Source organism: Papilio polytes, unplaced genomic scaffold (genome assembly GCF_000836215.1).
Source record: "Papilio polytes unplaced genomic scaffold, Ppol_1.0 DF822178.1, whole genome shotgun sequence".
Lineage (NCBI taxonomy): Eukaryota > Metazoa > Arthropoda > Insecta > Lepidoptera > Papilionidae > Papilio > Papilio polytes.
In genome coordinates, this window is record NW_013527026.1 from 5,558,887 (window position 1) to 5,573,325 (window position 14,439).

General features: G+C 34.6%; 1 protein-coding gene across 1 annotated transcript in view; it reads right to left on the reverse strand.

Annotated features, from left to right (window-relative positions):
- The window catches only part of LOC106106453 (type I inositol 1,4,5-trisphosphate 5-phosphatase), a gene marked incomplete at its 5' end in the record, with an annotated part of 16,495 nt that extends 2,060 nt beyond the window's left edge, over positions 1 to 14,435 (reverse strand). Inside the window, 11 exons of the mRNA XM_013287031.1 lie at positions 1,455 to 1,641; positions 2,494 to 2,624; positions 3,571 to 3,688; positions 4,443 to 4,541; positions 5,402 to 5,526; positions 6,336 to 6,491; positions 7,190 to 7,318; positions 7,870 to 7,995; positions 9,395 to 9,562; positions 11,063 to 11,293; positions 14,424 to 14,435. Of these exons, the coding sequence (XP_013142485.1) occupies positions 1,455 to 1,641; positions 2,494 to 2,624; positions 3,571 to 3,688; positions 4,443 to 4,541; positions 5,402 to 5,526; positions 6,336 to 6,491; positions 7,190 to 7,318; positions 7,870 to 7,995; positions 9,395 to 9,562; positions 11,063 to 11,293; positions 14,424 to 14,435 (1,482 nt within the window). The remainder of the gene's footprint in view (positions 1 to 1,454; positions 1,642 to 2,493; positions 2,625 to 3,570; positions 3,689 to 4,442; positions 4,542 to 5,401; positions 5,527 to 6,335; positions 6,492 to 7,189; positions 7,319 to 7,869; positions 7,996 to 9,394; positions 9,563 to 11,062; positions 11,294 to 14,423) is intronic.
- Positions 14,436 to 14,439: the final 4 nt, after the last annotated feature.

Genomic DNA, 14,439 nt, shown 5'->3' on the forward strand with positions numbered 1-14,439 from the left:
TGTTGGAGAAAATTAAACTGATTAGATATTACAAATTTCTTAAAAAGTAAGTAAAGATAACAATCGAACGTGTAAATATATGATGGAAATATCGGATTTTGTTCTTTTATTTGGCAGTGATGTCATTTTTAAGCTATCTGAGGCTCTATCAGCAAGTGGTGGGACATACCCTAAACCATGTTTATTAAAAAATTTTACCAAACATTGTACAGCTTGTGCATTATTTAGTTAATGTTTTTTGAGAATGTTATCTTTTGGTTTTCTGAAGTTACTATGCATTACGTAGGTAATAGTGATGGGCGTCGCCAGTCGATATATGCTTGGTGTAGGGAGATAGCATCCCCCAATACTGGCGACGCCCATGTATACAGTAACGTCTCTTGACACCATGTATTAAATTAAATTTACTTATGTTACCGCTAGTTATTCATTACCTGTCATACCTTTAGTTACTATAAGGTACTTTGCGGTCACCATGTGTTATTATGAGGTAATTTGCGGATTCCGTGAGTAACTGTGTTACCTTTCGATCACCATGTTACTTCGTTACTATGCGGAACTTTACGGTTGGTGAGTAACTATGTGTTACTTTGCGTTACTATGCCTTGTGTTCGTATCAGTTATTCTGTATTGCGGTTACTGTGTTAGTACCTTATTTCAATTACTATGTTACTTATAGTTACTATGTTTCTTTTGGACGGCCCTTTGCTGCCCCGTCGTTCTCCCCCTGGCATAGCAAATCCAAGGAGTTTATTTTATTTTATTAAACTATATATTTTAAACATACAGTCAGTTAAAATTTAAAATACAATATTTACAGTTAAAATATAAAATGCAATCTATACTACTATAATAAAGCGTAAACACACACTTCTTTGTTGCCTAAGATGTCAGCAATTACAGTATACTTTTAAATAATTCTTTTTTTAATAAAAATCCCTACACTTACGTCACGCTTTAGGCTATATATTTTAAAGCCATTAAACTAAGGGGGTAAATATTTTGGATAAAAGCCCTAGTGTGGGAAAGAGACCATAAGTTGCTGCCAACATCAAGGAAGCAACGTTGTCATGGTTTGTCGTGTCATGTCATTCTGACATTTGGAATTGATAATTTGACACATTGTAAACAATAAAATAAAATTTTCATAGTTTTATTGTTCACATGTGTCAAATTCTCAATTTCAAATGTTAAAATACCAATTACCTTACTATGGCAATCTTGCTTCCTTGATGTTGGCAGCAACTTATGATCTCTTTCCCACATTACGGTTTTTATCCAAAATATTTACCCCCTAACTTTAATGGCTTGAAAATATATAGCCTAAAGCGTGACGTAAGTGTAGGGATTTTTATTAAAAAAAGAATTATTCGAAAATATGCTGTAATTGCTGACATCTTAGGCAACAAAGAAGTGTGTGTTTACGCTTTATTATAATAGTATAGATTAAAAACGATAAAAAAATAGTAAGTTACCTTGTGGTCGCCCATGCAGGCGGTGTCGCCGATGACGCCGTAGTCGGTGCGGCGCCGAGCCGTGACGTCAGCAAGTCGGCGCAGCTCGCCCTCCGACTTGGGCGAACCTTCCGACTGGTTGCGAACCAACCGGCGACGGTTAGGAGAACTGTCAGAATCGGAACCACTGTAAAAGGTTTATTTTTTTTATAAAACAGCATAAATATAATTAATTGTGACTCAACTTGATATTGAAAGTAGAAAATAGTACGATAGTTTTGAAAACAAAGCTCTTGAATACCTCATTTAAAAAATCCCCCTCGAATAAAGTATTAAAGGGGGGGGGGCTAGAAAAAAAAATTGAGAACCACTGGAACAAATTGTTTTAATCAAAGAGAATCAGAGGGATTTCAATTTATACTTGTATAATAAAGCATAAACACACAATACTTTGTTTTCATTATGTACTAGTTAATGCTCGCGACTTAGTCTACGTGAAATTAAAGAATAGTGAAAAGCCTATGTTACTCTGTGATAACGTAGCTTTTAAAGATTTTTTGAAATCGGCCCAGTAGTTTTTAAGTTATTTTAATACATACGAAAATAATACAAATCTTTCCTCTTTACATGACACTAGCTGTTTCTCGTGACTTCGCAAGCGTGAACTTTAAAAATAATAAAAAATGTAGCCTATGTTACTCGCAGATAAATTACCTTTCTAATGGTGTAAGCATTTTTAAAATCGGCCCAGTAGTTTTTGAGTTATTTCAACACATACAAAAATACAAATCTTTCCTCTTCATAATATTACTATAGATACAACAATCACATCATATTTTTTTACATGCTATAGGCTATATTTTCACGCTATTTAGATAGGGGGGTGAATAAATTAATGTAATTTGCTATACGACAGAGACAAAAACGTAGACATAGTAACTGATTAACGTTATAATTTTTTAGCCAATAAAGGCGTTTAAAGGATTTTTTGATATTTTTATACAAAATGCATATATAGAGGGGGGTATATTGTACTGACCGTGTGGTGAGTGCGTGCTGCAGGCTGGTGGGGTCGGCGATGCTCTTCCTGGTGAGTGCGAGCTGCGCGGGCAGCGCCGGCACCTCCAGCTCCGACACGCTGCACTTCTTCTCCAACACCTTGCCACTGCACTGCGGAACAATAGGGAATATATATGTATCTTTTTTTTTAAACGATTCTATTTGTTATATATAAAGCGTCGATGGCTCAGGGGTTTAAGCACTTGACTTGTAATCTACAGGTCTTGGGTTCGAATCCCGCTGTGTGATTTTCGATTTTTCGAATTTTCATATGTACATAATTTACCCGACGTCCTTACGGTGAAGGAAAACATCGTGATGCACATATCGGCGAAGAAATTCAAAGATATGTGTGAAGTCAACCAACCCTCACTTAACCAGGGTGGTTGACTATGGCCTAATCACCCCTTACTTAGGGTAGGCTCCGAGCACCTCAGTGGGGACGTATAGTGAGCTGGTGATGATGATGACTTGTTATAAAATAACAAAAAAAAATGATTTGTAATACTTATGCTACATTAATAAGTTCCTTTTATAATTATAACATAGTAGCTAGCTGTCCCCGCGCGACTTCATCCGCATAAAATTATGAAAATTTTATTTTATTGTATACATTTGTGAAATTATCAATTACAAATGTCAAAATGACATGACATGATAACAACCTTGTTTCTTTGATGTTGGCAGAAACTTATGGTCCTTTTCCCACATTAGGGTTTTTATCTAAAATATTTACCCCCTAAGTTTAACGGCGTGAAAATATATAGCCTAAAGCGTGATATAAGTATAGGGTTTTTTTTTATTAAAAAAAAGAATTATTCAAAAAAGTGCTGTAATTGCTGACATCTTAGGCAACAAAGAAGTGTGTTAACCCTTTATTATAATAGTATAAATATAGTTTATAATATTACTAGCTTTCGTCCACGCGAAATAAAAGAAACAAAATTAAGTAGCCTACGTGTTCCTCCAGACTATTCTCTACATCTATGCCAAATTTCATCGAGATCCGTACAGCTGTTTTGGCTACAAACTGTAACAAACATCCATCCATTTAAACTTTCGCATTTATAATATTAGTAAGAGTAAGATATAGTGTGGGCGAGTGCGAGCGTGCCGGGCTGCTGTCGGAGGAGGACAGCCGGCTGTTGCTGTCGGTCGAATCTGTTACTGACTTTCTGAAATACATATTTATATATATATATACATGTCGCAATCAGAAGAAAAATTCAATTTGAATTTGTTATAGAACACGAGCGCCGCCAAGTGACTTTTGAGAGAACTTAGATTATTCTGAAAATAAAGATTGTTGCGTGAACATTGTTTGAACGATATGAGCTTGGTAGATGGATGATATCCTGACTGAGGAGTATTGTGAATATATTCCTGGCATTCGACTTTACCTAATGTCGCCCACACATGGTCTCGAGTAGTAATTCTGATATCGTGCTAGCTGAAGCCGTTATACATATAATAAAATTGGAGTGTCTGTTTGTATTATCAAAAAAAAATCTAGATTTCGGGATGATGTATTTGCGATACTGATAACGAAAATTGCATTTAAAAAGAAAACGTCTGTGTGTCCGCAAGTCACGTTTTTTTCAAGTAATCTCAAAGATGGCTGTGCCGATTTTAACGGACTTTTATTGAAGAGTAGCTGACATGGGTAGACATATTTTAGGCTACGTTTTTAATTCCGCGTTATCAAAATGGCGTAACGGGTGGACAAATTTGCGCTAACAAAATTTACAGGCTACAGCTCGTACTAACATAAAAAGAAAAGATTTTGTATGTTTGGATTTTTGAAAACACTCAAAAATACTGTTATCACTGAGTAACATAGGCTATACATATTTTTAAATTTTACGCCAGCGAAGTCGCGAGTAATAACTATGTCCAAATAAAAAAGGTTTTAATTTTTATTTCTAGTACCTGGAAGTATGATGTCTGGAGTCTCCGGACCTGTCAGGCTGCTGCACCAGCAGGCGAGCGGACTGGGACAGCAGCACGCGGTCGCACCACGCTGGACATCTGCAACACCGACAATGTCACTACACTATATATAAAAAAAAAGAAATAAACAACCTAAAAAAAAACAAAAAAAACTATTAAGTAAATGTCGAAGGAGTTTCAAGTTAAGTGTTATTTATAAAGAACTAACTTCCACCCGCGAATCCGTCCGAGTGGAATAAATACAAAAGTGTAGCCTATGTGTTCTTTTAGACTATCCTCTACATCTGTACCAAATTTCATCGAAATAATTTCAGCAATTTACGCTATAAACTCTAACAAACGTCCATCCATCTAAATTTTCGTTTATAATATTAGTAAGACGTTATTTAAAAATAAGAAATATAATTTACAATCATATCATAAATATTATAAATGCAAAAGTTACGATGGATGGATGTTTGTTAGCGTTTGTAGCCTAAACGGCTGAACGGATCTCCATGAAATTTGGTACAGGTTTAGAGCATAGTCTGGAAGAACACATAGGCTACTTTTTATCCCGGGAATAGTTACGGTTCCCGTGGGATTCATTAATATAGTTTTTTTAATGTTTACTCGATCATTCTGCAACGGTTCAACATATCGTATTGAAATTGGTCACAGATATAAAACAAAGTCTGGAGTACACATGTGATAAAGTTCATCCCCGAGAAATGTCCGGTTCCCGAGGGATACGTAGCTTTTTGTTATTTATATAGTTCGTATGTTTTCTAATACCACGCGGACAGAGTCGCGGGCCACAGCTAGTAATATAATAAAGAGGAAAGATATGTATTTTTAGATTTTTGTATGTATTGAAATAACTCAAACTATTGAACCTATTTTAAAAAAAAATTTCACCATTAGGAAGCTACAATCAAATAAGAAATGCGATAATTCACCTGGTCTTCATATAATGTGTGGGTAGTTGGACATTCTCTTCAAAGGGATAGCTCGGCGGGAACTTCACCGGGTACTCGTATAAATGCGGCCGCAGCGCTTCTAGCTCTCTGTCGTATCGTTGAAGCTGGAAAAACACATTAATATTATAATGTTAAAGTTATAGAAAACACTGTTTTTAATTAAAAAAAAAACACTAATAAGTACTAAATCTTAATAAACTTAATCATACTAATATTATAAATGCGAAAATTTAGATGGATGGATGTTTGTTAGAGTTTGTAGCCTAAACTGCTGAACGGATTTCCATGAAATTTGGCAGAGTTGTAGAGGATAGTCTGGAAGAACACATAGGCATAGAAAGCTAGTTTGTATATGCGACAACTTTAGATGGATGTTTTTAGAGTTTGAAGGTTAAATTTGTCATAGCAGGCTTTCGCCTGCGAATTCGTTCGCGTTGAATAAAAAAAAAACAAAAGTGAGTAGCCTGTGTTTTTCCAGATTATTTTATACATCCAAATTTCAGAGATCCGTTCAGCAGTTTAGGATACAAACTCTAATAAACATCCATCCATCCAAACTTTTGCATCTACAATATAAGTAAGATATAGAAATAGTCTAGAACACATAGACAACTTACTTTCATTTTTTTTTACATGCGGACGGAGTCGCAGGTGAAAGCCAGTTAGACTTTTTTTATAGTAAAAGACAGACATAATAAGAGATGATTTTAAAATTTATAGAAACTAAGATGTAGTGTTTGTTAATTATTATCTAAGCCATAAATCAGATTTTTATTGAAATTTTTAGATAAATTAAAGTTTTTAACTAAAAGGTAAGTATTTTTCGTATAAAAGAAACATTACTACCAACCTTATTTCAACATCTTTGTACATTTTCGGCTTAGTAGTTACTTCTAGAATCTTCTAGACTCACCCAAGGCTCCCTGAATATCTTCTGATGGTCAGCATGCGAGAACTCCTTCTTGGCCACGCTGAGCACGAGGCGGTCGTTCTCTCTCGCTCTGTACTGCATCTTGCTGTCCGCGTTCCCGTGCTGGAGGCGACACGCTGTCAACTCTTCTGTCATTTTCTAGAACGTTCTTTATATTTAAAATTCTTTTAATGTACATGATAAAATATAGTGTTTTAGAGCTGTAAAAGGTTTTTAATCAAATTATACCTTTCCTTTCCTATTATTAAGGATATTTGTGAAAATATTTTTAATTAATTAAAAAATCCCTCCAATTTATTGTCAAATTAGACATTTGTGTAACTTTAAATTGTCAATGTGACAATTAAAATGCACAAATGAAAACGGCCTTTACCATTGGTTAACAATTACCGTTACCATGGAAACTTGCTTCTTTACTGGTTTGGCTTGTTGATTTTGTCCCTTCCCGTACAAAGGTTTTTCCAATTTGCACACCCTCTAAATTCAATAGCGTGAAAATATTTAGCCTAAAGCGTATAGTAAGTGTAGGGCTTTTTATTAAAGCAAGAATTGTTCAAAAAAATGCTGTTATTGCTGACATCGTACGCCACAAAGTAGTGTGTGTTTACGCTTTATTATATTAGTATAGATATATCATACTAATATTATAAATGTGAAAGTTTAAACGGATGGATGTTTGTTACAGTTTGTAGCCTAAACTGCTAAACGGATTTGGATGAAATTTGGCATAGATGTAGAGGATAGTCTAGAAGAACACATAAGCTACTTACTTTTGTTTTTTTTTAATTCAACGCGAACGGAGTCGCGGGCAAAAGCTTGTATATATAGACCATTACCTTAACAACACCGCCTGTGTCAGTCCTAAAATTGAAATCCCCGAATATAAAGTACGGTGCGGAGTTTGGGTCCGCGTGTAGATGACGTAACGTGTGACGTAACGCACGACGACGACTGCGGCAGTACACCTACAATATATCAAACTAATATTATGTTTTTTACAATATAATGTGGCAAAGTAGCAAGCAGCCACCTGAATCCACCGAAATGGAAAGCGACCGCTGCTCATAAACATCCGCAATTGAGATGTTTTGCCCTTCATTGACGGAGGAGACGCACATAAAGATGACATTTCCCTTTCCTATGCGTCTCCTCCACCGTCAAATACACTTTTCCTTCACATCCTAGCTTCTTAAGAAAAGCGTGGAAAGGGACTAAAATTAGGCCTCCGGCACCACACTCATCAGACTGTACGCGGAATTACTTCCACTTCACGCTTGTTTTCTGTGTGGTCGTGGTATTACTGGAAGATGTTAAAGCGGGCCCTACCACTGTTACTGTTATAAATGCGAAAGTATAGATGGATGTTTGTTAGTTTGTAGTCTAAACGACTGAACGGATTTCTATGAAATTTGGTATAGACGTAGAGGATAATCTGGAAGAACACATTGGCTACTTTTGTGTCTTTCTTATTCCACGCGAACGGAGTCGCGGGCGAAAGTTAGTAAAATGAACTCACCGAAGGGAATGGTTCCATAGCGACAAGATTAGATGCGTCATGAAACAGATGTATGTTGACAAACTCCACCGCGGTGCCGCGCACCAACCAGCGCGTGCGCAGGAAACCTTTCCTCGACCATTTACACTGATAACAAGAATTAATAACATTAAAACAGCACATATTTGAAATTAATAAAACTTTCATGATATATCAAAACGTATTAAAAACTGACTGACTGGCACCGAGTAATTTAAAGATGGACTCCAAACGGGTCTGAAATCGGTGCCGTCACCATAAACCATATGTAAGCTAAGTCATATTTAATAAATTTAGTGCGGGCGCACACCTTTGACTAAACTATCACAAAACAGTTGTACGATCGTCGATTGTTTTGCAGCCAATTCAACTGTTTTGCGCAACTAAAAATCGAGTAGTATCACCTCCATATAAGATCATAGGAATCAAAGCGAAACAAAACAGTTGAACGATTATTAAATCAAAGGTGTGTACATGCTCTTAAAATTATTTAAATGTCACATTTTAATTTTATTTTTATTTGTACGGTCGGGGAAATTTGTGGTATTCCATGTTTAATTATCTCGTTCCTTACAATGAGACAAACTCCGCCTCTTATAGTAACCAAATTACTACTTAGTTGCGTAAACGACAGTGTAATGCGCGGTTCACACTTTGCCATTACAGTTGGACAGATGCTGGCGTCATAGATTGTATAGTTGATTGCCAGTCCAATTGAGCGCTACTGATCAAGTGTGAACCGGGCATTATAATAAAAATCAATTAACCGTGGACCACTAACCGACCTTTTATACAAACACATTTAAGAGCTGCGTTTATTATTCCGAACGAAACGATCAAATGATTTTGGTTTTTAAGTTGGAAACCGCCAGAATTCCGGACTGTACATTAACGATTTTGACATTTCAAGGTCATTGATTGATATTAAAAACGTATAGTTTAATTTTCAATAACATTACTTTGAACATCTTATTAAAAGACGTTTTCAATAATCTTTTTTTTTAATATAACATAAGGTGGCAAACAAGCAAGCGGCCACCTGAATCCGCCAAAATGGCGAAGCGACCGCTGCCCATAAACATCCGTAATTACAGATGCGTTGCCTACCCTTATCCGACGGAGGAGGAGACGCACATAAAGAGGATATTTCCCCTTACTGCAGTGCTAAGATGTTAAAGCGGGCTCTACCACTGTTAAAATAACCATACTAATTAATATTACAAATGCGAAAGTTTAGATGGATGGATGGCCGGGTGGATGGATGGGTGTATGGATGAATGAATGAATGAATGAATGAATGAATGAATGAATGAATGAATGGATGGATGGATGGATGGATGGATGTTTGTTAGACTTTGTAGCCTAAACGGTTGAATTTCGTTAAAATTTGGTATAGATGTAGACGATAGTCTGGAAGAAGACATAGGCTACTCACTGTAGTTTTTTTTTTAATTCCGCGCGGACGGAATCGCGAGCGAATGCTAGTTCAGTATATATTTCAAATTACCTCAGGAAAGAAATGCTGTGGAAATTTGGCCTTCTCTTTGGTAGTGACCTTCTCAATATTACCGCTGTTCACCTCTTTGCCGACCACGTCCACGTAGCCCTTCACCTCGAAGTCCCAGATCTTGATATCAGTTAGTGAAGAGTGCGCGAAGTACATGTTACCTAATGCCTGGCAAACAAGGAACCCGTCTTTATCATTCTAATCTATACAATTATAATAAAGCGTAAACACACACTTCTTTGTTGCCTAAGATGTCAGCAATTACAGCATATTTTTGAATAATTCTTTTTTTAATAAAAAGCCCTGCACGTACGTCACGCTTTAAGCTATATTTTACGCCATTAAACATTTTGGATAAAAACCCTAACGTGGAAAGAGACCATAAGTTTCTGCCAACATTAAGGAAGCAAGATTACCATAGTAAGTTTCATATAATAAAAATATAAAATTGGTATTTTGAAATTTGCAATTGAGAATTTGATAAATGTAAATAATAAAATAAAAATTTTATAATTCAATGCGGGTGTAACCACACGAGAACAGCTAGTACTATTATAAATGCGAAAGTTTAGATGGATGTTTGATAAATTTTGTAGCCTAAACTGCTGAACGGATCTCGAATTCGGTATAGATCAAGAGTCTGGAAGAACACATTGGCTAATCATTTTTGTTTTTTCTACGCGGACAGAGTCTAGGGCGAAAGCTTGTATACAACTTAATCATCCAACGAATAAAGTCGCACCTGTTAAGATCATCCAAGAGTCAAGGTAGACCAAAATCTGAGAAAACATTTGGTAATAAAACACTTTTTTCTTAATAAATGTAAAAATTAAAATGGCTTCTGGCATACACAGGGACAGCTTTTGGAACATATTTCTAGTAATCAAAAAAATAGTATTTACAAAGTAATAAAATAAACAACAATAACATTAAATGAAGTGTTAAGTATAAAAAATATTTAACATACGTAATAACAATTAGGTCATTAAAAAAAGATTTCCTAGTTGGTAAAGAATAAACACGGAAATCTGTTTTGATTACTCATAAAGTATCAAGAATTGCCGTTCGTTGGAATGCAAAGATGACGTCATGAAAAGGCGGGAAAGAACACAAAGTTGTACTTACAGGTTTCAACAATACTAGTAAATCAAGTCTGCTCACAATGACTTAGCTTACAATATTTTCTAGGAAGCTACACTAAAAGGATTTTTTTGGACACAGAAATTGAACAACGACAAATTGAAAAAAAACTGAACAGTACTCTAATTAGAAAATAAACTTTTTAATTAAAAAAATAAAACCGACTTCCAAACAAAATACACTAAAAACAAAATATTCTCAAAAAACAGAACACTAAAAAGTAACGACATAATTCCTTGAAAATAGCAAACCTACCTTATTGTAACTGTTATGTCTATATTGTACAATTATTACTACTTTGATGTCGGTGTCAGCCAAGGTATGCAGTGATATTTCTACGTAAGGGTTTCCACATTTTTACCATAACAATTGACAATTGAAAGTATATTAACAATTCAGTAATAAATCTACATTGACTGACACCGACTTCAAAGTAATAATAATTGACAACGGTCTGCTTGAGAACTTTTCTCCAACAAGGTACTGAAACTCTAGTATTATCTCCCTTATATCTAAGTATCTACTAACCGTAAACCTCTCCGGTGAGCTGAAATCTTCATCCAGGAATATGCGGATCTTGTCATACAATCTCAATTCGGGGCAATCGCATAATCTCTGCACGAAGTCCTCCACATACTGCATTGATTTCTCGTAAGCTTTCCCCCCAACTTCTTGCAAATGTAGTGCTATAAACTTTGGGTCCATACGAGAGACGGCCTGGAGGAATTCCGATGTCCATATCGGCAGCATTACTGACGGCTGAAATTAAAAGTGCTTCAATTGACTAACTAAATTGTATCAAATCTCGGTATAGTAGTTATCAAATATCTTGGAGGCTCGAAACATCGTACGAATCGCTACGCAGAATATCATTTTAGGTGTAGCGGAGCGTAAATAGATGCCTTGAGCTGACAAGATATTTGTATAGACTGATACTTCATTGAATGATTTATTGAAATGCCCTTAGGCAAGAACCTGTGGAAAAGAATATAAGACGAATAAATAGACTTCGAAATTATGCTTACGAATGTATACAGAACATGCTATTCTCTTTTTTTTTCAAGTAAACGAATTTCCTTGTTTAAATACAAGTTTTACGGCAATGGAAACAGTTATAAATGTCACATAGCTATATTAAAATATGCTTTCTTTAAGAAGTAAAACGTTGGCTATATTCCAAGTTAAAAAGGGCGTCAATGTCAGGGCCTTCGTGAATAGGTCAGGTTAGCCTTGTAAAATATCTCTGAAGACCTACTGAAGATTTATAAATTTATGCATTTTATTTTCATACTTTAGCTGAGGGGTTGCGAATCTTAGTTCAATGTTCAATTTTCTTTAGTAATGTTTAATCTATACTATTATAATAAAGCGTAAACACACACTTCTTTGCCTAAGATGTCAACTATTACAGCATATTTTTGAATAATTCTTTTTTCAATAAAAAGCCCGACACTTACGCTTTAGGCTATATATTTTCACATACTCTCCCACACACTCACACTCATAACACTCAAAAACGCTATCGCACAAAAAAATGTATGTAATTTTCTTTTTCCTTTGTTTTTTATTTGTCATTTTTAAGTAAATTTAATGTTTAACGTTTTTCTTTGTATTTCACGTTTAGACGCTTATGAACATGTATTGCTCTTCACAAATGGGGAAAGGCCTTGGCTCCTGCAGCACAGGGGAACCTAGTGCAGGAGCCAAGGCTCTCATGAAATATGTTTATTTTTAAAGTTATTTATTTATATTACTAACTAGCTGTTGCTCATGATTTCGTCTATTGAAATTAAAAAATTATAGTTACTGTTTTTTTATTATTTAATTCTATTTAAATAAACCACACTGTATGTACTAACGGATGTTATTTATGCGGTATATACGTCATATAAACAGGATATATTTACGTAATAAATAATGTTATGCAAACAGGAAAAAATTTAAAACATTATCCCTTACTATAGTAAAGTTGTCGAAATAAAAAAAAATGAATATTTGCATAGTGATTCTTTACTATGCTGAGATATAAACATAAATAAATCTTTTATCTATTTTTCAAATAATCTTTTTATTTAATGAGGTACACTAACTGAAAAGCTAAAAAATCAAGCAATTATTTTAAAATACCATCAAGATTGTAATCGTGGTTGCAAAAATAATGGGCTTTGAATTAATGTTTGATCAGATATTCGAGGAAAAGGTCATATGTAATTGTTTCAAAATACAGGTCAAATACAAGGTTAAAAACATATGTTATGTAAATTTAGAAGCTGTTTATGTTTGTTAGAGTTTGTAGCCTAAACGGCTGAACAGATTTGAATGAAATTAGGCATAGACATAGGGGATAGTCTGGAAGAACACATAGGCTACTCAGTTTTATTTTTTTAATCCACGCGGATGGAGTCAGGGGAGAAACTTAGTTAACAATAATTACAAGTAAAAAAGTAATCGTAATTACTGTTTGTTTACTAGACTTAAAATTAATTATCTATGTTCTCTATTATAAAGATTTGTATTTTGTATATACAAATAAACCTAAAATCTAAAGCTCCCAAAGTTACTTTATCACTAAGTAACATTTTTCTAATATTATAAATGTGAAAGTTTAGATGGATGGATGTTTGTTAGAGTTTGTAGCCAAAAGTGCTGACCAGATCTAGATGAGTTTTGGCATAGATGTAAAGGACAGTCTGGAAAAACATAGACTACTCACTTTTGTTTTTTATTATTTCCACAGATAGTCACATGTAAAAGGTATAGGGTATATTTGTTACTATATTTAATAATTCCGCACACAAAAAGTTGCCATTAAAATGTAATTCATGCTTTTATTTTACACAATTAAAGTATGTGTATTTTTAATAACAGTCAAGGGAAGTGATTATCAGATTATCACCAAGGTTAAATTTAAACCATACCCATATGAATTTTATAAGCTATAAATAAAAATGTTTTAACACTAATCGAGAACTACATTTTATATAAGTTACATATAATTATGTAAATGCTTAAGAAAGGAATGGATTCAGATATGACGGCTGATAGAGATGTATGGAAGAGCAGCACATACTGTGCCGACCCTCCATAAGGGATACGGGCAAGTTGATGATGACATATTTATGTGCATATCAATTTCAGGTCTTCAACCATGTCAATCTGAGTAAAAAATTAAGTTGTTAAAAACTTTATAAGAATTTATTACGCTAGTAGTAGTAGTAATTGTAGGGGCTATGGTTTCCACAACTCCACAGCTAGCGCATATTTTGCGTGAGAACAGGACATAGATTAATCCAGTCAACCCAGCTCTCCGAACCCTAGCAAACCCTTTATGTTGCTGGTGATTTATTAAACTTTCATTTTATATCTGCCCTGATTAACTTCAAGCCCATCGGAAGCCAATCATCAGGGTGAAGGAGATTGGTATTATTTTGTGGTCACAGCCAAATACTAAGTCAGTTGCTTAAATATATAACACTGACAATTTTTTTGTATACTTGCAAATATTTTTAAGACACTTAAAACACTAAAATTGAAATTGGGATCTTTTATTCACCAACAAATCTAACAATTTCTTTATAATGCCTAATACGCAATTATATATCTTTTTGCTTATTAAGGAGTGTCCTTAACGATTTATAAAAATAGAACTGTTGTAGGGATTCAAATCGAAACATAATTCGATTATAGAAATCTTATAAGATTCTATTTGCGCCAATTCCATGATTATCGATCAGTACAAGGCGTGACAATGTTAAACGGTCGATAATCCTCTTGTTTCAAATATAGCACACAATCTCACCGTGCAACGTTTTAATTGAAATCAGTGTGGGTAATTACATTATTGTCGCTTAACAGACATAATAAAAACATTTAATTACAAAATACTTACGTCTTCGAATATAGAT